At 35.0% G+C, this 20,991-nt stretch overlaps 1 protein-coding gene across 1 annotated transcript in view; it reads right to left on the bottom strand.

Moving 5' to 3' along the window:
- Window positions 1-17,716, bottom strand: part of LOC145675514 (pyridoxine/pyridoxamine 5'-phosphate oxidase-like) — a 79,379-nt gene extending 61,663 nt beyond the window's left edge. Inside the window, exon 1 of the mRNA XM_081745968.1 lies at window positions 17,648-17,716. Coding sequence (XP_081602094.1) covers window positions 17,648-17,689 — 42 coding nt within the window. The 5' untranslated portion in view covers window positions 17,690-17,716. The remainder of the gene's footprint in view (window positions 1-17,647) is intronic.
- Between the last annotated feature and the right edge of the window lie 3,275 nt (window positions 17,717-20,991).

Here is a 20,991-nt window from a genome sequence, read left to right on the forward strand (position 1 = left end):
AACATCTTTCTGAGTAACGGTGTGCTAGAGGTCGGGTTTATTAAGCTCTTTATGTTGTGCTTGATAAAATATTACACCTCAATTGCAGCGAGAACTCACGGAACATTTTTAGTTTGTTTAATTAGAGTCATAGAACGATATTTGTACGATGTTCGACACTACTGTGGGACGTGAAAATATGTATTTTCATTTCATTTCTAACATCACAACATGGCGGATTCTTTTTGTGCATAGTTAGCAGACGCCAAAGTTTGGGCCGCTTATTTTACTTGATAAGGACTATTTACATGAAAAATAAGATACATTGTATCTTCTGTAATCAATAATTTCAGTAGAATTTGCCTAAGCAGTAATATCTTTTTCCTGGATTTTATTACAATATACGTTACAATTTTTAAATATTAGAATCAGAACAATACAGTAACATATCAAACATTACATACAATAGTTAAAATTAAAGCTAAACTAGTACAATTAGTGGTCTCTTTCTTCTGGAGGTGGGTATATTAATCCTAACTTCTCAAATACTAATTCTTCTGTTTGTTTCGGAATTATGTAGCAGTCAGTTAGCTTATTTCTTCCCTGTTGTACAATTCCAGCAGTGAGTATGTGTTCACTCAAACTCATTCCTTGTTTGGGAGCCAATAGTCTCATATACACTTAAACATACCAGATCTAGTGAAATGTGTTAGAGCAGGTGTATACTCTGAATATGAAGCGATAATTATATCTATTCTTCGGTACTTTGTTCCCATAATGTTCGGCAGGTAATACTAAAACTTCTGCTTTCAAAGTTTCCAACCTGTCATGTTATGTCACTGTCTTGACGTAACGGTACAACATTCATGCCGTAATTTTTCATATAAACTTATGGACTGTGAGCTGTCTCTCCATACTCCTTGCTCGGTTGCTACATAAATTGATGCACCAATGACGTCTGTTTTTACTCCTAACCTCCCTTCTCCGCAATTACAGAAGAAAGACTTCTTCTAGCTCTTTACTGGTGGGTAACGTTTCCATTATAGCCGATACGTTCTCACGTTGAATGGCTATGCTTACGAGTTGAATCAGGAAACTTTTTGCTCGAATATCTCCTGATTTAATTGATAGACGGTGGCCGATTTCTTTTACAAATTTGAAGCCCCCTTCTTCCCAAGAACCGCTAGACTCAATTGCTATTGCGACATTTTTTCCCCCTGGAAATGTCAATTGTTAAACTTTAAAGTTTCTAAGTGTTTTGAATCAGGACATTTTGATAAACGATATAAGCAAAAATAAACCATAATTTTCTTCTTTCAGACACTTTAAGAAAGCATCGAGACGCAACAAATCAAGAAATAGATTATATTGCGGTTATGCTATGAGTTATATATGATTTACATAGAATGGCACGTATGCAGTCATAGCGATAACCAACTTTCTTAATAATCTAGACATCGATAATGTTGTACACCAATATTCATGATCAGGGGTAAAAGTAAATCTGATAAAGTGAGGGGACGCATGACGTCACGCCGTCTCCCGCACCTGTCTTTGCCCATTGTAATTTTATTAGAAAGTGGGGGACGTCACATATATTTTCGGGAAGTGAGAGGACGGCTACTCCTCGCGTTCCCCCGCACTTTTACAATTCATGATTAATTTTTGCATTACAATGAAAGAATATTATTGTGGGGAAATGTCTTTAATGTGTGTAATTTTAGTTCAGTTGTGTCTATTTGAAACTTCCCAAGCACTGATCCATGACTAGACATTGACAAATATGAAACAGTACATACTTTCAGCTTATAGATGTAAGTCTTGAGGGATGCAATACATCCTAAGAACAAGATGTCCGTCAAGTTGGCCAGATCCAATGAGAATCGGTTACCTGTATCGGGAGCCGAGAATCGGGTACCAGATCTGGAACCGAGAATCGGATACCCGAATCCAGCACCGATAATTTGGTATCGGGATGCAAAATCGAGAAACGGGTACTAGGTTCCAGCCAAAACTGCCTTGCAAAATCGAGAAACAGGTACTAGGTTCCAGCCGAAACTGCCTTTTTTACTTCTTATGTGGATGGCAAACTACTGCACATGGCCACATTTCATAATAGGACTACAAATTAGCTAATTTTCTATCAACAATAATCACATTAATTTCTGGTGTAATTTAAAAATATATGTATAAATCGTGGCAGTTGGCACACGAATGTAAAATATGAAACTATGAATCATGCTCTTTGTTTCGCCACACACAGTTTCTCTTTTTGAAACTTGTAAATCAAGCTACTTCTATACAGTTTCCAACTCAGTTTTCAATTTTATCTTAGAAACTATTGAAGCATAAATGATGGGGTTATATTTACAAATGAACGCAGACAATACAATATGAACGACATTATTTTCATCTTGTATATATGAAGTCGGGGGGCCAAGTTCACGCAACCCTCCTACCAGTTTTCCCTCATATCTCCGAATCTGTTAAAACACAAACGAGAACAAACAATGCACTAACCAATGGCATCAATCCCATCGTTTCTGCTTCTCATGTAAAAGAACGAAAGCATTTTATCTGAAAAGAAATAACAAAAAATTGTATCCGGTCTCCAACTCTATTTTCAGCTTTTGGCTTATAACTCAGGGATTATTGACGTACAAACGATGGTGCTTTATTCACGAAGGAGCACAAACGAAGCACTACCGATCGACACTACTTTTATCGTTTCAGCATGAAGTCGGGGGCCAGTGTGAACCTACCATACCAATTATTCGCTTATATCTTTAGAACTAATAAAGCACAAACGATGGGGTTTTGTCCACAAACGAGTACAAATGATGCACTAACCAATGAGACTAATCCCATCGTTTGCGATTGAAGTAGGAGGGGCAGCGTGAACTTGACCCCTATCAGTTTTTCACATATCTCTGGAACTAATAGAGAAAATAGAAAGGTTTTTCTACGTCCTGAGTTGTTATTTTTAATTTTAGAGATTTTTTTAAAACTCCTTTGACCGAATCTAGCATAATTCTGATCAGGTTTCGGAATAATTCCGAGCTGACAACGCTGTCATCAATTCTTTTACTAGCAGTGCAATCTAAGAGTTCGTTCGACAGTGGCCGTTAATACGAGTGCCTCGGGTGTGGTAGTGCTCTGTGCGAAAGAGAGTTGAGAGGGATTTCCTATACACCTAAACTACACTTACACTTTCTTTAACATTTACATGTACATACCACGGGCAGATCCAGGACGGACTTCTGGGGGGCGGTCGGTAGTAATACTGCTACTTAGAGCTACTTTTAAGAGCTGAAAACTTTTTATGGATGGATTTATTTATATATGAAATAAGAAAGTTTCCTCTTCTGGGGAGGCGATCGCCCCTCCTGAATCCGCCCCTGGTACATACCTCCCCTTCTTTTTTATACTCTTTCTTTTTAAATTTTACACTTCCCACTTTTCTCTAACTTTTGCCCTGTTCAACTTGGCTTTCAGCCCTCTTTCATTGCCTGAACTTTTTTCCCGATTTTGGCCTTTTCCCGATTGCGTCCTTTCTTCCCAATTGTGTCCTCTATTTTATTCCATTTTGTTCCTGAATAATAAAATCCCCGTGTGAAGTACACATAAGACAATTTTGCACTTTTAGCACACATAACTTTAATGCTTGAGCACCTACCTATTTGACCGATAATGGTGTCAAGACAAGACAAGACAACCTAGAAGTATGGACGATTTGTCATCTACAGTATACAAATACCAACGGATTATCGAACAAGAACTAAATCTACCAAGTATTGTGAAAGAAAAATGCATAGGTCGTGAAGGAATACCGAACTTATCTTTTATATTATTCTTAAGCATGAATAGAAAGTACTTGATAGAATTTTGCATGGAAAGTGGCCTGCTGAAGAAACGGGTGAAGTGCGATAAATGTGGCGAAGATATGAAATTACTAAAAAGAAGCCAAACTTTGGACGGAGTAGAATGGTATTGTGGAAAGTGGAAAAGAGAACTGAAGCGCAAAAAGAATGTGATAAAAAGATGCCGAAAGAAAATTAGTATAAGGACAAAGTCGTGGTTTGCTAGAAGTAAGTTAACAATTTCAGAGATACTCATTCTCACGTACGAAATATTAGTAGGCACAAGTGTTCAGAGAATTCAAGAGGAGTACAGAATTGATGGAGTGACAATTGTTCTGTGGAGGGATCTTGTACAGAAAACTATAGTTGATTACGTGATGCGCAATAGCAAAAAAATTGGCGGAAAGGGGAAGATTGTTGAGATAGATATGAACAAGTTTTCGAAGGGACAGTGGGTGCTCGGAGCCGTTGAAAGGACGTCTGGAAAATTATTATTGCTTCCTGTTCCGGAAAAGGAAGAAAAAACTGTGATATCTTTCGTAGAAAAATGGATTCAACCAGGAACGACTATTGTGAGCAACTGCTGGGCAGGGTATAAAACAATCCCTCTTAGAGGATATAAACATATAATAGTGAAATGCAATGAAAATTTCATTCATAATAAAAACGCACCTCACATGATTACCATTGGACAAACGTGGAGTGAGGTAAGGGAATCACTACCAACGTACAGTAGGCAAAAGGATATAATTAATTATTTGGCAGATTTTGTATTCAAAAAAGAAACACTTAGTCAGGGTGAAAACATCGTGTTAAAGTTCTTTGATATTGTTAGGAGCAAACAATGGTAATCGGTGAAGAACATCAAAGATTCGTTCCCAGAAAAGAAAGAAACGTAAAAAGCTAATATACAAAGTAGGTACATAACAGAATAAGGATTCTTCTCAGACAATCAAGCTGAAGCTCATTTGTTTTCTTCTGATCTTCCCCAAGGATTCGTATGCATTTTAATGCGAAGAATCGACTGGAGCATGCCAGCACTTCTGGAGAAGGCCGCATTAATGTCAAATCCAATTCAAAAGTTAAAAGTCCTTCCGTAGAATTAGGATTGATTGGACTACTGCTTGTACATCCCTGTCTTTCGCAGTATACTTTAGTAGCACTGAACTGAAAATTCGAGAATTAGTTCTGTATCATCTTGCCAGACGAAAATTATATTATTTAGTTTCTCCCTCAAGTTACTAGGCTGTGACCCTCGCTAACTTGTTAGTGGTTATTAGTCAAAATGTAGTGGGGACGTATGGCATAAAAACTATTGCATAAAGCATGAACCAATGTGTGATAGATAGCCAGCAAAAAATACGAATCCTATCGAACGGAGTCAGTGGATGAGGGACTGGGTGCATCCGTAGGGAGTAGGCGCGTCAGGGTTGTGGGTATACGCATGAGTGAGGGTTGTTGGAAAAATTCATATGGTATAAAATGCATGCCTTATGTGTTTCACAGCTTTGATGGAGATCCTAAATGTCATTCAAAAAAATTCAGAAATGAACTAAATTAGGTTAGATTATATGTTCGTATTCTTTTCTGTAGTTTCAATACGTTTACATACTTATTACATACATTTCGCCTGTTTAGTAGAACATGCCTTTCAAACAGTTTCAACAGCTGAAGTTTTTTTGTAGACTCGATGAAACTCAAGCACTTCGTAGGACGTAAAACTCAAAACACAATGTGTCACAATCTTGTCATTTACGCAACGTTTCCACACTGTGTTTCCCATCAGTAAATCATAAAAAGTGTACCTTTCTGCCAAATAGTCCGTTCCGTCTTCACATATAGTACAGCTTGCAACATCAAGAACAGCCATTTGCTTACCTCAATTATTCCTGTAGCCTGACTTTCACTTACTCTTCCTCAAAGAGCAAAATGAATTCTCCAATTCACCCGGCAAGTTTCATAAATTGGTACGGCGATACAGCACTTTGCTCAAAATTTGATATAAATCTTTTCTTTTGTATCACATGAGGCGAAAAAGTCTCATATCCAAATCTCGATTAAAAGTTACAAATTGTGAGGCGATAAAAATAGCGTAATAATCAATCATTATTATTTTCACTGCTGTCTCTCTAAGTGTTTGCCAAATTACTAATATATTCGTTACGCTTCATTTTCTAACCGAACTGTGCCACCAACCCACCTAAGCTGATTCTGGACAGAGTGTATTCTTTTTCACCGGTGTTCGAAATAAGTGCATGGTGCGCAGGATTATCAGAAAGTCTATGCGCAATCTCGAGATACTAATTTGGTTCACGATTTGGCCTTGCTGTGATCACATCCACAATTTGTGACCTAGACGATTCGATTCTCAGAATTAATTTACGTAGGAGTCCAGAAAATTTTGAAAAAAAAAAAAATAAATAAATAAAAAGTACTGTTTAACCCTTATAAGACTTATGATATGTTTCTTTAAAACGGATAGGTTGCATTGCATATAGCATGGTAAAGTGTTTGAGGATTATTCTTCATTTGAGAATCGTTTTCTTGAGAGCAAGAACCATATTACAATCATATCACTCTATGGATTTGTAAGTGACTAGACAGCTTCGTTGCTATGATTGCCATTAAATTGACACTATCAAAATAATAATAATAAATGGGTAACTTCATGTTAATGTCTAACAACTCGAAGATCCGTACATTAATGTAGTCTATGCCGAGCTGTATGAAAATTTCACAAACCACTGTTTTGTGTGAAGAAGCAACGAACATGTAGTACAGAAGTGTGATGTATTAAAATCATTTCTATTTCTTTAGTAAAGATTTTATCATTGTTACCCAAAGCTAACATGGATTTAGGAATATAAGTAATTTGAGTACAACTTTCTTTAGAAATTAACACTCACGAGTAACTTCCTTTCCTGTACTATGGAAGCCTATGCAGGCGGTAAGTGCGTCTTCTTTTATTATTTTATTTATTTATTGACAAACTGGGTAGAAGTACTTCCGAGAGTTTTGATTGATATGTGTAATTTCTTATGTTGATGTAAGCTTTTAATCGGTCATAAACTCCGTGGAATATGGCTGAGCGAAGGATACTGCAAAAAATGAAAATGCGATTTTCCATCGCAGTTTTGCAGACAATTCCAAGTTGAGAATGATGCTCTAAAAATTTTTGTAATTTATTCATCTTGCCCATTAAATTGTCTCAACAGTTCACCAAGTTGATAAACCTCCTTATATATCACTGTTCCTATGTTATATAAAGCTAACGTTTATCAGTTCATTTCGATGTGTGTCATGTGATTCACTGCATGATTTGTTTCTGGAACTTAATTTACTTCCTTAAAGCACAAATATGGTCATGGAAGTAATGTGCCTTGTATTTTTCGCGAAGACACTAGACGATTCATTTTTTTTTTTTTCTTTAATTATAAATTGAGTGACCAGATTTTATTATTATCAGTGGATACTCCTTAGAAGCAGATTAATAGAATTAATCACGGTATGAACACCTTTGCCTTTGTTTTCGATGGAGAGGAAAAATCAAAGTTCTGTAGTTTATACCTATGAATAGTGTAATAAAAAGAGGTGTGGAATATAAAAAGGTAAATAGTGAAAATAAAATAATATGTGCATTTTATAATAAAACCAAATGGTTTCAATTGACCAAGTAAGACACTAATGGATAAGATTGTAATACGTTATGGCGTGATCGTACCTTTCACTTCAATCATTTTTAAGCTGATATATACCAACATACACCAATATCACTACTCTTTAAATAATCGATTCCTACATACGTATATCAGAATATGAAATTAAAAAAAAAAATACATGAGTCATATGTACTTCTGGGATAATGATATGTCTCTTGTAATAAGTTTCCTTATACATGAAGTCCATATAATAGTATTCAAGCTCAGTCGAAGCACTCCAATATTTCATACGCATAACAGAATTAACAAAACACAGCTTTGTCAAAGAACAAAAAGCGAAAATACGAAAGAGGGCTCACTGAAGGTTTCAACATTGATATTGTGACCGTCTGCCTGGCCACTAGATTGTTTTTGGACGAACAGTGTATTTCTTTTTCTTTTTTTTTTTTTTAACTTTTATTCATGCAACGAAATCATTATTTTACTCATAGAAAAGAGAAGCTATTTTTCTTGCTGGTGAGAAATTCAACTTTTTCTGCAGGTGTTCCTCAGTCGCTTTTATCATTTCTCACGGTGGAACAAAGGACTTGTTGTTTTCCAATACAGTGCTTATCGTCTGGACAAAGTACATCGTAGCAGCAAACTCATGTTTTTTTCTTTCCCTAAAAATAGTTACCAACTTATAGTTTTCGTTACTATGACTATTTTCTATGTACTTTCTTAACGACATTTATTAAGGTTGGGAATATTTTTGGACACGAAGTTGATATTGTGTGTGAACGAATTCTCGTCGTCTGTTGTACTCTCACACGCACATACTGCGTCATCCTTCCTACCGTGAGAACAGTGTTCATGGCTTGTAGGAGTCGTAGGTGAAATGACTCATTCACACAATTACCAACGTTCGCTCATTCCCTCTGAACTGTTTTATGTATAATAGTAGTGTAAAAAAATCTAACAGTCATGGAGGGAATCTACCAGTTCAGAGTGCAACACTTTTTTTGACTATCACTTCCAAGTTTTATTCCCACGGGACCGAAACATGTGTTGCCAGTGCTCTCAATTATACCGTCGTCGTATTTGTATTGTATAAGAATGCAGAAAACTTTAACACTTCTTCATTATTTTGCATAACGCACTACCAACCCTAAGTATAGCGAACGGGATGTTCCCAAGCGTTGGTAAAAGCAGGAAGTCGACGGAAGTCTTCATAGCAAGGAGGAACGAAAAGTTTAGAAAAACGTTTTACCTATGTATTAATATAGGAGTACGAAATATAATTAAATATGTGCTAGGAATCTTATTTTGGCGTTGAACAAAAAGTGAATAATCGTCTTTTAGAATACAGCATTTCTTCAGAGTCAAGAAATTTCGTTATGGATTAGTGATTCCCGTATCTCTCCCATTCCCCTTGTCTTAAATTACGCAGTAAAACTCTCATAGTGCGAATAACAATTTATAGTGCAAGTGATATTGAATAGAAGGGCTATGTTTCTAATGTTTTTATAGAGTGTGTGCATATCTACGCCTATCATGCAATATTAAGTGTCTTATTTTTCATTATTTCGTTTATTCAATTGCGTGAGTGCAATTTCCTCTGTCTGAGCGGTTAAGCTCCGTAAAGTGAAAATTTTGTTTGTTGTTAATATTTCTCGTTCTACTCAGTATCCACATATATGCCTATTTAATAAATAAGAATTCATCTAAGGAAATTCTATCGTCTTCATTCATGTGTGTATGAATTCCTGCGAGCAGTCGGCTTACCAGTCGCGTATATGTATACGCATGCATACACAAAAGTATAATCCAACCTGAGTCTCAAAAGCACCAACGTTGCTCATGTCAAATCACTTGTTGTATTTGCTGTCATCAATCTGCGTCTGAACAGAGCATGAGCTTGGACCAGAATTGTTATCAGCTGTTTTCTTAGGGAATTCTCCGGAAGCCAGCACCCGAGGGAAACGGTAGGTAGCAATATCGATGTTTTCACGCAATATCGAATTACATAAAACAACTACACTTGTACAACGGTGAGTTTTTGAAATTCAAATACGTACACAAAAATCTTTTTTTTTTTTTTTTTTTTTTTTTTTTTTTTTTTTTTTTTTTTTTTTTTTTTTTAGGAAATTGAGCTTTAAGTAAACGTAACTTTTCTTTACAAGCTTTCGTGATAAAGCCTGTTACAGAAATTTTAAACCAATGCAATCTGAGCTTTTCAAAACCAACCGTTGTAAACTAGCAAGTGTATCTAAGGTGTTAAATTTCACCTTTCTCTTTATTTTCGTGTGGTAATAAAACAAGAGTAATGCATCATAAAGCCGCCTGAAACTTCCTTCTGATTTTCTCCTTGAGCATAGCCAGTACACCGAAGTCCAGAGAATGAGCTAACATTTTATCCTAAGGATAATAAATTCGCATAGAATTAGTCACACAGAAACAAGTTACTTTACAGAATTTTTAGAGCAGATTTTAAGACTTCTATTTTCATATATACTTTAAAGACACAGTCGTGCATTTGACATTTCTAAGAAAATGAAGAAATACTCAATTCTGTAGGGTCTTTAACATTTCTTTCGGGAAATGATAGTTGCCAATCATAAGACAAAAATAATAAGATATTTGACGATAGTTTTTTTACCAATGGGAGGATCTGTTTTTTCCTAAAGTTTTCAGGAAATAAATTTTGAGGGTCTATAAAGTTGGGCTCCATACTTATTAACGTTCAGTGGATTTAAATAACTAATATTATGTCCTTCATCAGGCCCTTATATCTTAAAAAAGAGATGTCCTTTAAAGTCCTATATCATTGGTATTCCACTTTTCGTCTTCTACTAAAGACACCCAGAAATTCATGCAGAAAAAGAGTTACTCATGAAAAGTGTCTTGGTTAAGATAGGTTTTGTACTTAGCAGAAAATGTCTCTGGTAATGGTGTAATGAACATTTTCTTTCTGACGAAGGTTGTAATTTAACACAAATGTATTACCCGTCGCACGAGTCTCTGCATTTGTTTTGTAGTGGCGCTGCTGTTGTGTTTATGTTTTGGCACTTGACGAAGGGAGTGAGGGAGGGAAGGCAGGAATGTTTTTCTGTATTCCTTTACTTGCCAGGACGTCTTTCTACAAAGTAGCAGGCGTTATGCCTCAGCTAGATCTTCCGCCGTCAAACACCCCCGTTTCCCTCATAGAGTACAACATGCATATCATTTTCCTATTTTATTCTCCTGCCGGCACCATCAACACAGTGTTAAGCGATACTGAATGAAAATATTTCTGTTCATATTTTGATTTTCTCGAAAACCTGACCATAAAAGAAATCTCAAGAAACTAGTGCCCCTGCCATGTTGCTCCTACCACTTGTAAACAAGGAAGTTAGTTCCCAACTTCGCCGCATGCAGAAAAAAATCAGACAAGTAATACCTCTAAGTTCCTATTGCAAATGGACCTTTAATTTATCATTGCCCTACGATATGCTATACTAGCTTAGCGACTTTTAGTAGTTGTTTTTCAAACGACCTTGTGTAAGGATATTAGACGTAAGCATGACAACACTGTCATGTGTAAGTTCTCGTCTGTCATACTATGGTACCACGAGACCTGGATTGCACATAAGCACGTGCTTTTATGACACTGATAAACACCTTATTGTTCTGTGTTATTTTGTTTTCGCTTGAGCAAGGGTAAGAACTGTTGCCACATGCACTCTTATTTCTTTATTTATGTTTCTATTTTTAATGCATACTTTATTTCTCTTGTTTGTATGGGTCCTGTTGTGTAGAATTTATTATATCGTGTGTCCAGGAAAATATGACATAACCCTTTTGATGGAAGCAGAACAAAACATTATTTTAGGAACCAGTTGTGTTATCTCTTCCTTCATAACAAGTGTAATGCATTTTGCTCCTCTTTCTCTAAGCTCAAGAAACAAGGATCAGTTTGCTTCAAAGTTTCATCGGGAGCGTATTGTTCTTTCGCATTCAATGGAGTTATCTAGTTTTAGAACATCGCGTTCACGATCGTCTCGACTGCCGGAAAAAAAAAATTGTTGAGATAATAAAAGATTCAGACTCGAATGCGTACGAAAAATGATCAGATGATTTTTTAACGAAAGTTCTATTACACTGATAACTTTCAACTTTCAACAAATCAGCAAATTTTCAACTTTTTTTTTCTTTTTAAATAAAATGGTTTATCCGAATCGATTTTTTCTGCAGATTAGGAAAATGGCCTTCAAAGTTGTGTATCACGTCAGGTTTTACCACAAATCACGAAAATGTCAAAATTGAAGAAAACGATTTTTTTTTTTAACCTGTAGACGCCTGCAAGGGAATTCATATCTTGACGTTGTCATCCCTGGCTCTCTTTATGAACTTTCCGAAACCAAAGGTGGATATGTATACAATTTGGAGTTATATATTGGTGCAAGAGAAGATGAAGCAATGTTATATAAGTTATATAATAAAAGAAAATTACAATAAACAGTACAAACTACAAAAGTAAATCGGAAATTCCAGATGTAGAAAAATTATATATATATTGGGGTAAAGCAAAAAAACTAATAGGAATCAGAAGTTGCGTATCCGCGTGCTAATCAATGAAAAAATAACGAAAAATCATACATTGGATCTTCAGACCGCGCAAACGGCCTAAAGTTTGAAAAAAAAAGACAAAAAACACCAAAATTTACATTTACGCAAGAAATATACAGATTAATTTTCATTTCCATAGCGTCTAAGTACTTTATTATTGTTGTGTGAGGTTGTGTTTGTTAATATGAGTGATTTTATACATTTTATTTTCATAATAATTTTGCAGCTTTTCGTCCATTTCTCAACGCTTTCTTCATGAAATGGCCCAGAACTCACCACTAAAATGTGGCTGTAATTCGAGTTCTACCCACATCCTACTAATTAGTGTGTGCTAAATTATGTTGATTTAGTCAAGAATTTAGCCTTAAAATCAGTTTTTTTTTATCAAATTTTAGCATTGTGAGTCTTGAGAAAAAAAGTTGTTCTAATATAGACATTTCCGTTTTCCTGTCCGCACACTTTTCCTGCAAACTGACAAATTTGACACATCTTTCAACTTTCTGAGTAGAGCATAAAAAAATTGAAACAAGTCAAACTCATGACCAGATTTGTCATATATAAGTGATAAGATATCATACATAAGTTTCTGTTGTCAAGCTTTTGAGCACTGGAGGGAGAGACAGCTTGCATTTTCTCCAATCTATCAGCTCACTGTATTCCGTGGCATCAAAATTGATTGGAGGTGCCATAAAAGTCCTAACAGATTTCCCCTTCGGATCTTGTTTTCTGGCCTCTAGCATTCTCCTGTAACCCAACTCTCGTACGTCTTGTTTCTCATCCACTATCATAGCCAACAATATATTCTCTGGATGAGAGAAGAACGCGTTCCTCTCAATCACAGGATCGATGATTCTTTTAATGTTTCGCAAATGTCTTGTTGTTTCAAATACCTTCAAAATATGATTAGGTCCATATTTCACTGACTGATATCTCTTTTTATCGAACCAGACGGGGATATGTCTTTATCATGTAGTTTACAAGCACTTTGAGTTCGTTAGCAGGATTTGTTTGAGGAACGTACAACCATCGTACGTTTGCACATGTCAGCCATCGGGAGTGACTGAGAGGAACGCGAGTGAAGAGTGAGTCAAGGATCTCTTATAGCCACATCTAGAGCACACTGTCCAGTCTGAATTGCTGTGTGAGAACATTTATGGCACCTTGAATAAATTTTGAAGTAATGGACCATAGTGAGCTTGGAGAAAATGTAAGTTGTCTTTCTCCCGTGCTCGAAAGCTTGGCAACAGAAACTTATGTATGACAAATCTGGTCATGAGTTTGACATATTAAATTTTCCATGCCATACTCAGAAAGTTGAAAGATGTTTCAAATTTGTCACAGAGTCTACAGGAAGAGTATGCAGAAGGGAAAACAGAGATAGCTATATTGCAGCAACTTTGCTCTCAAAACTCACAATACCAAAATTTGATTTTTTTAAAAATCTGAATTTAAGGCAACGTCTTTACTAAATCAACTTAATTTAGCACATCCTAATCGGTAGGATGGTTGGGTAGGGTGTGAATGGAACTCGGATTGCACCCACTTCCTCATGGTGAGTTCTGGGCCATTTCATGTAAAAAGAACGTTGAGAAATGAGCAAAGAGCTGTAAAATTATTATAAAAAGAATATATAAAATCACTCATATTAACGAATTATTAATAAACATCACCTCACACAACTAGAATAAAGTACTTAGACGCTATAGAAATAAAAAAAAACAATCTGTATATTTCTTGCGTAAAGGTAAATTTTGGTGTTTTGTCATTTTTTTCAAACTTCAGGCCGTTTGCGCGAACTGAAGATCCAAAGTGTGATTTTTTTTTCGTTATTTTTTCATTGATTAGCACGCAAATACGCAACTTTTGAACCCTATTAGAATTTGATACTCAAAAATTCTATTTTTTCCTAATATGTATATGTTTAGAGAATGTAACTAAAGTTATAATAAGAGTATAATTGAAAGTAATTTTACAAAATGCCAAAGGTGAGAAAAATGTTATTCAATGGGAATTGGATAAATCCAAATTTTATATATTTACATTGTCTTTTCATCCATGCCTAAAAGAAATTGGATTCCAGATTTCCTGTACTAATCAACATATCTGATATTCCAATGATGATAGGGCTTCGCATTTCCGGAAGTCCTATCTTCTCGTTCCAGGATATGTAACTCACAACATTAATTTAAATATTTATACTTGTATTTGAGATAAATGCTCACACGAACAGATGTTTGTATTGTGTGTCAGTTTTTTAGTCAGCTGATTAAGACATAAATGTAAGGTTGGCCGTTACCTCTGTAATATTGTTTCAGTTTGTTAATTTGTCATATATTCTACCCATTGTGAAATGAAACGTTTGTAGATTTTCATGTTACTGTTGTCTTTTATCCGAATCGATAATTTAATTTTTTTTGTTCTTCCTATAACGAGTCTGATGATGTATTATAGATCTAGTTCTCATTGTAGATAAGTGTTTTTGTGTTACACTTCTAGTTGCACATGCATGATCGATTGCTTGCCATTTATTTACACTATTTCTCAGATAAATTATAACTGATTTTGTTTTTCATATTCAATTTATTAATAGATAAAACTGAAACTCCTTTATGTAGAGTTTCTAAATTTACTTTTTCAACTAGTCATTTCTTCAGAAAAATTCTCAAAATATTGCTGTACAATTATCGGTGTTAAGTGTGTAGAGTAAGCACCACCCCAACTTAATATAACATACTTGAATATACTCTGTACATGAACATGATATACCATTCAGAATATTCTCAAATTAATAAGACTTCTCACTGGGAAAAAGCTTCTATGATAATTTTCTTAAAATTTTACTTATGTAATCAGTATAATAATTCCATGTTAGATGTTTGTTGATGTTTGTTCCTAAATATTTTATATTCTCTAATAAGATGTTTATATTGACACCTTGTAGTACGTTCACAATTATGCAGTTTTAGTGATTTATTCGTTGGCTGTCCAATAAAAGTGGGTGAGAATGTCAAATATGTAAAATAATCAGTGTTTAATACAACAGATTGCTACTCAGTCATAATGGTATTTTCTCAACTCTGTTCGGCTTTTAAGAATGTATCATCCCATGTATTGACAGCAACATTAAGAGAAATATCATCAGCGAAATATTGTATATCCTCATCTGTTTCTAGGTTACATAAATCATTAATATATGCTAAAAATAGAACTAGTCCTAGGACGGTTCCTTCTGACACATAATGCCGCATAGTTCTTCATTCACTTCTAAAGTTTCTAATTTGGACTGTCTGTCTACTGTTACATAAATAGGTACCGAACTAAGATAACGCTATTCCTCGTATTACACGTTTCTAAAGCTTATATACCAGAATTTTCTGATGTATCAAATGCTTTAGCTAGATCTAAAACTAATGTAATTACCTTTTTCTATTATTATCTATGTTTTTGGTAATAAATCCTGTAAATTTATATAGAGGATCTCATTTATTTCTACCACCTCGAAAACCACACTAATTGGCCGAGAAAACATTTTGTTCCATTAAAGCATCCTTTATTTTTATACATTTTTGTAATAGTTTAGAACAATTGCTGAGTAATGAAGTTGGTCAATAATTACTTGCATTATTATTATTATTATTTTACTTTTTATATAGGTTTTATGGCCGAAATTTTGAAGTTATTCGGGAAAGTTTCCAAGTTACTTTTATTTTAGTTTTAAGGTATGAATTGGTTTTTCTAGTATTTTGACATTTAATTTCTAATTCAGCTCGACATCCGCACTTTGATAAAACTGCTTTTACACACAGCCGTGAGCATGTGGATGCGACAATATTATAGATGTGCTTTTTAAATTGTCAGGATCTGACACAAGTTATATTGATGTAGGAGATGAATATCCAAACTTTCAGTGAGGATGGAGTGACGAATAAAGCAACAGTAGTTCTGTATCAAATGATAATTCCATGTTGCAGAATGATCCATGTGCAAGTTCATTATATAGTAATATACAAGGGAGAACAGAAGGTGGTCTAGTGATGATCAACTGATCCTTCATGTACTCCGTTAGATTGCTTTTCTATTTTCTTTGGGGAAGATTTGTTGAAACATGTGAAATCGGAAACGAATCGTTATGCTGCTGATAAAATTGAGTTGCTGCGTCGTCAAGGAAAGTTGAAACCAGGTTCTATTGGCACAAGTGGGTTACAGTGAAACTTTATAATCTGTATTACTTCTTTGCAATTATTATTCATGTGTGTGTTGTTCAGTTACCGAAGTTAGAGGATTATTGGTCGACAAAGCCAATTTTTCTGACGAGTTTTGCAAGAGGCCTGACGACATGACAGGTTTATGTCAATATTCTTCATGCATCATTTGAATAGCAATTCAAAGTTTGTAAGCGCAGATAAACGTAACCATGATCCCCTCTTCAAAGTTACGCCATACCTAGATTATTTTGGAAAAAATGTAGGAACAGTTCCAACCCAGGACGAAATATTACTGTTGATGAAGGCATTTTCCCTTTTTGCGGACGTATTCAGTTTCGAGTGTACATGAAAAACAAACCGAATAAATATGGTACAAAGCTGTACATTTTATGTGATGCTGGTACCGGATACGTTCTCAACGGTGAGGTTTACGCTGGACCCCCAGGCAATGTAGAAAACAGGAAATTTTATTATATACCAGGTAATTACTAAGAATACATTTCTGCACTTTTTTTATTATTATTATTATTAAGATCATGCTTGTATGTTTCGGGTAATACAATACTATAAATAAACATTGTTGTAAAACTGTTTTTAGTTTCAAGAAGGTAAAGTACATTCTTTCAAATTCTACTACAAACACTTTCATGGATTGAAAGAACTAAGAGAACATACGGGGCTAAGAACACCAAAAAAAGCCTCGTTCCCACAGCCATAACAAGATTAAAGCCCAGTTCTGAGGGACAAAATACGAACAACGTACGGTGTACGGGCATAGTGCTTCTGTCATTGATATATGGAGTATAGCTGACATACATTTTTGTGGCATTATATGTTTTATAAACATGTGATAGTGCAAATTTTAGTGTATTCTGTAATTCTAATAGCTTTGTTTATACATGAGATAACCATTATATACAACATATTTAAATACATATCTGTAGCTTCAAGAATTTTTCGTTTAGTATATCAAAATTAATATATCCGATTAGTAAAGAAAATCGAACAAGTTTTCAAGCTCATCACCTAAGGATCTTAGAAATGCATCTTCATCACCAATACCTATTATATTACAACTTTTACAATCATTAGATATGCGCAAGTTCATTCCACCTGTGTTAGGAAGTTCAAGTTCTATTACCTTATCTTCATTTACATGTTTATTTATAAAGACCATTACAAAATCAAAATTTTTGCTTGCAATTCTAATATTCAAATGTGTGACTTAAGCCTAATTTATATCTAAATAAATTGTTAGTTTAGATAATGTACGTAAATTGTCACAGGTATTTGTTTATCTTTCTTGATAAAGGTGAATATCACTAAATCTGTTTCATAAAATATGCATGCTTCTTACTTGTTGGTCTGAATTTTTAATTTTGAGGGATTTGCAGATCATCTACTCTCTGTCCCACCCTAGGAAGATTATAAAACGGAAATGACGTTCAACTAGCGCGATGTTGCCACTTATTATGAGTAGGAGGAAGCCGATTTGAGAAAATAAAAAAGAACACAAACCAAACTGCGCAGCGATAAGCGACTCAATAATAATAATAATAATAATAATAATAATAATAATAATAATAATAATAGAAGAGGAATTGTAATTACTTACCTCACGTAATCTATTCCTGGAGGCAAGAAGCACCCAAATCTTTACTCCACACAAGTTCAGTGGGAGGGAGTTCGCAATGATAAGGGGGAGACGAAGAACTTAATGCCTTCTATTCTGTAGGAGACTTCTGTGTTAGAAGCAACTTTATTTAACATTTGTATTACTTCAAATTTGTTGCAGCTTGAATCACATTCAACACTTTTCTTTTTAACCACTCTACAATTTCTTTTTTGGAACATGATTTCGTAAGGATTTTTTCGTCTTTTATTGAGTATGTGCGGTCATTATCTATAACAATCACGGAATTTGGTGGTACATTCGGAAAGAGTATTTCTTGGAAATATTCATATTCTGCTGCTCAAATTCTTTGTGATAATCAGCTGTTTTTGTGCCGCGAAAAACGAGGTCAGCTCCAGGAATTTACCCACTCTCAGTCATGGTATGAATCACACTATTACTCCCCCCTTTTTTTTTAGAGATGCCTTGACGCCTAAGGACAAACCCTCTCTCCAGCTTCACTGCCTGGTTTCGAAAATATGAATAAACGTTTAATAACATGATTTTTTCACCAGTAGAAAGAGGTTTCCCTTCTTTCTTTGCTTCTTATAACAATGTGGGAATTTTTAGCCACTGTCTCCAAAAATACCACTATAGCAGTTAAACACAAAATTAATTACTAACAGCACTAATAATAACACAGATAACACGGAATAACTATAACAAGAAAATAACAAAATAAAACAAAACAGAAGAAATTTGCACAACAAAATTCACTGAACTATCACAGAACACAATGAATCAAAACTGTCATCCCGCTTCCGCCGACGTGGCAACAACCGAGCTCATGTTGCCAAACTTACCTTATCGTAAGAAGTTTAACTGATAAAGAATGAGTTTGCATACCTCTATTATTATTCTAACAGTCAGTCTTTCTTTCTTCGTGTATCTACTGCAAAAGTAGCTCCATTTTAAAAAAGTTTTTCGATACACTAATATTTGAGTGAGAGTAAATCTGACAATCTTACTTGTGTCATGCTTCCGCTGTTGTTGTCGGCTACCGTTAGGGTTGCAAGCACTTATATTAATATGCTAGATGAACTTACCAGCTACGCTGGACACACGAACAATTATAAACTGCCGCGCAAGTCAACTCTGAAGTTTAGTTTGTTTTTACCACAATCTTCAAAAACATTTTAAATTCTGTCACTAATCGAATTCACCAAAACTGTTTTTGGTCTTAAACCGGCTCGTTTTTCTACTAAAAAACGGTTCGGTTTTCTATTAAAATCGGCATCAGTTACAAACGCAACAGTTTTTAAATTCGAAAGAATTTTCTCTGAAAATCGGAATTTTCATAATCTTCCCAGTTTTTGAAAAAATCTGTCGGTTCTTTTAAAAGCCGTTATTTCTTTACGCACCAGTAGTATGGAATACCACACAGGATAGTGGCTGGTCCGGAACCCTCCCCCGCAAAAGTTGTTTTAGGCTTCATTTTTTACAAATTTATATTCCCCCACCGCTTCAATGACTTGTTCAAGCGAATTTAGTTTTGCTTAAAAACTTTCAATAGAGAAAGGGCAAGCGCATTTAAACAGGTTCTACATCGTAAATAACAAAAAAAATACATAAAAAATACAGTGCACTGAAAATAAGAATAGCATAGGCTATTAACTTTGACAGTTTTAAAATTGGTTACCTATAACTTTGACAAAAATAATAATGCAGGAATAATAAAAACAAAAAAAAAAAAAACTTTTAGGGGTGTATAGCCCCGGATCGTCCTCCCTGGCCACACTACTGCTACAAAAGTTAACATAGTTTAAATTTTTGTTACCTTTCGTAAACCTTTCGTGATGAGGAGGGAATCTCATAATTTGTGGATGAAATTAAGAAAACTCAGGGCATAAATAAATTTACAAAACAATCCGAATAAATTTTGAGATAAGACGAGAACTAATCCTTCGATAATTGACACGAGAAGTAAGTCTTCCATGATCGAGACGAGACGAGAAAACCTAATTTCTCGTCTCGTGAGCAACACTATTTGCACAAATTGGAGATTGTCACTATTCATCTAGCGACCACGAAAACTATGAGTTCTACACTAATCTTAATGAGTTTGGACATTTTAATTTTCATCCCCACCATGTGGATGGGGCTAAGCTTAGACTTGAACAGCTTCGGGAGAGTTACTATTTATCTCAGTGACCCCTAAACTATGAATTCGACACTAATATCAATCGTTTCCGATTATTTTTACATATCAACCCACTACCAACTCGTAATATACTAAAAGCGCGACCTCCCACTAAAAAGGGAGTCAATACGTACGCCAGGAACTTTTTCTTACAGGGATGTTCAAAACAAAAGGGGGTGTATTCACAAAGCAATATATTCTGTAACTCAACTATTAGTGACTAGCAGCGTTCACCCCGCTTCGCTGCGGTCACCCCGGAACGCAATAAACTTTGTTACTTAGATAATTTTTACTTTTTCGCTTTCAAGTGATATGATAAAAACCATAGAAGATTGCAGTAAATGTTAACATTATATCGCCTATCATTTATGTTAACCCGCCCCGCTTCGCTGCGGTCACCCCGGAACGCAATAAACTTTGTTACTTAGATAATTTTTACTTTTTCGCTTTCAAATTGCAGTAAATGTTAACATTATAGCGCCTGTCATTTATGTTAACCCGCCGAGTGACACGGTCATGCGGGTTGCATATAAATACGTTTATTTTTATACCTATGATGAACTAACAAAGGATTTGTACGTTATGGACACTTGAATGGTCAATTATCTCAAGACACTGGTAATTAAAAATTAAAGTGATATGATAAAAACCATCTAGGGTCCAAATCCTAATAACCCCCCAAAAATAAAAGAAATTGGTTCAGCCGTATTAGCGTGATGAGCTAACAAAGGATTTGTGCGTTCTCTTTTATATAATAGATAACTGGTTTAATGGTCTCTTCCCTTTCAACCTTCATTTTTCCTTTAAAAAAAAAAAAAAGCTTAATTATTTCTCGGAAGGAACTGCGGCGCCCAAAAGAGAAGGATTAAGCATGTCTATTTTGTTGATT

This window comes from Thermobia domestica, chromosome 18 (assembly GCF_964235325.1).
Source record: "Thermobia domestica chromosome 18, izTheDome1.hap1.1, whole genome shotgun sequence".
In the NCBI taxonomy this organism is placed as follows: domain Eukaryota; kingdom Metazoa; phylum Arthropoda; class Insecta; order Zygentoma; family Lepismatidae; genus Thermobia; species Thermobia domestica.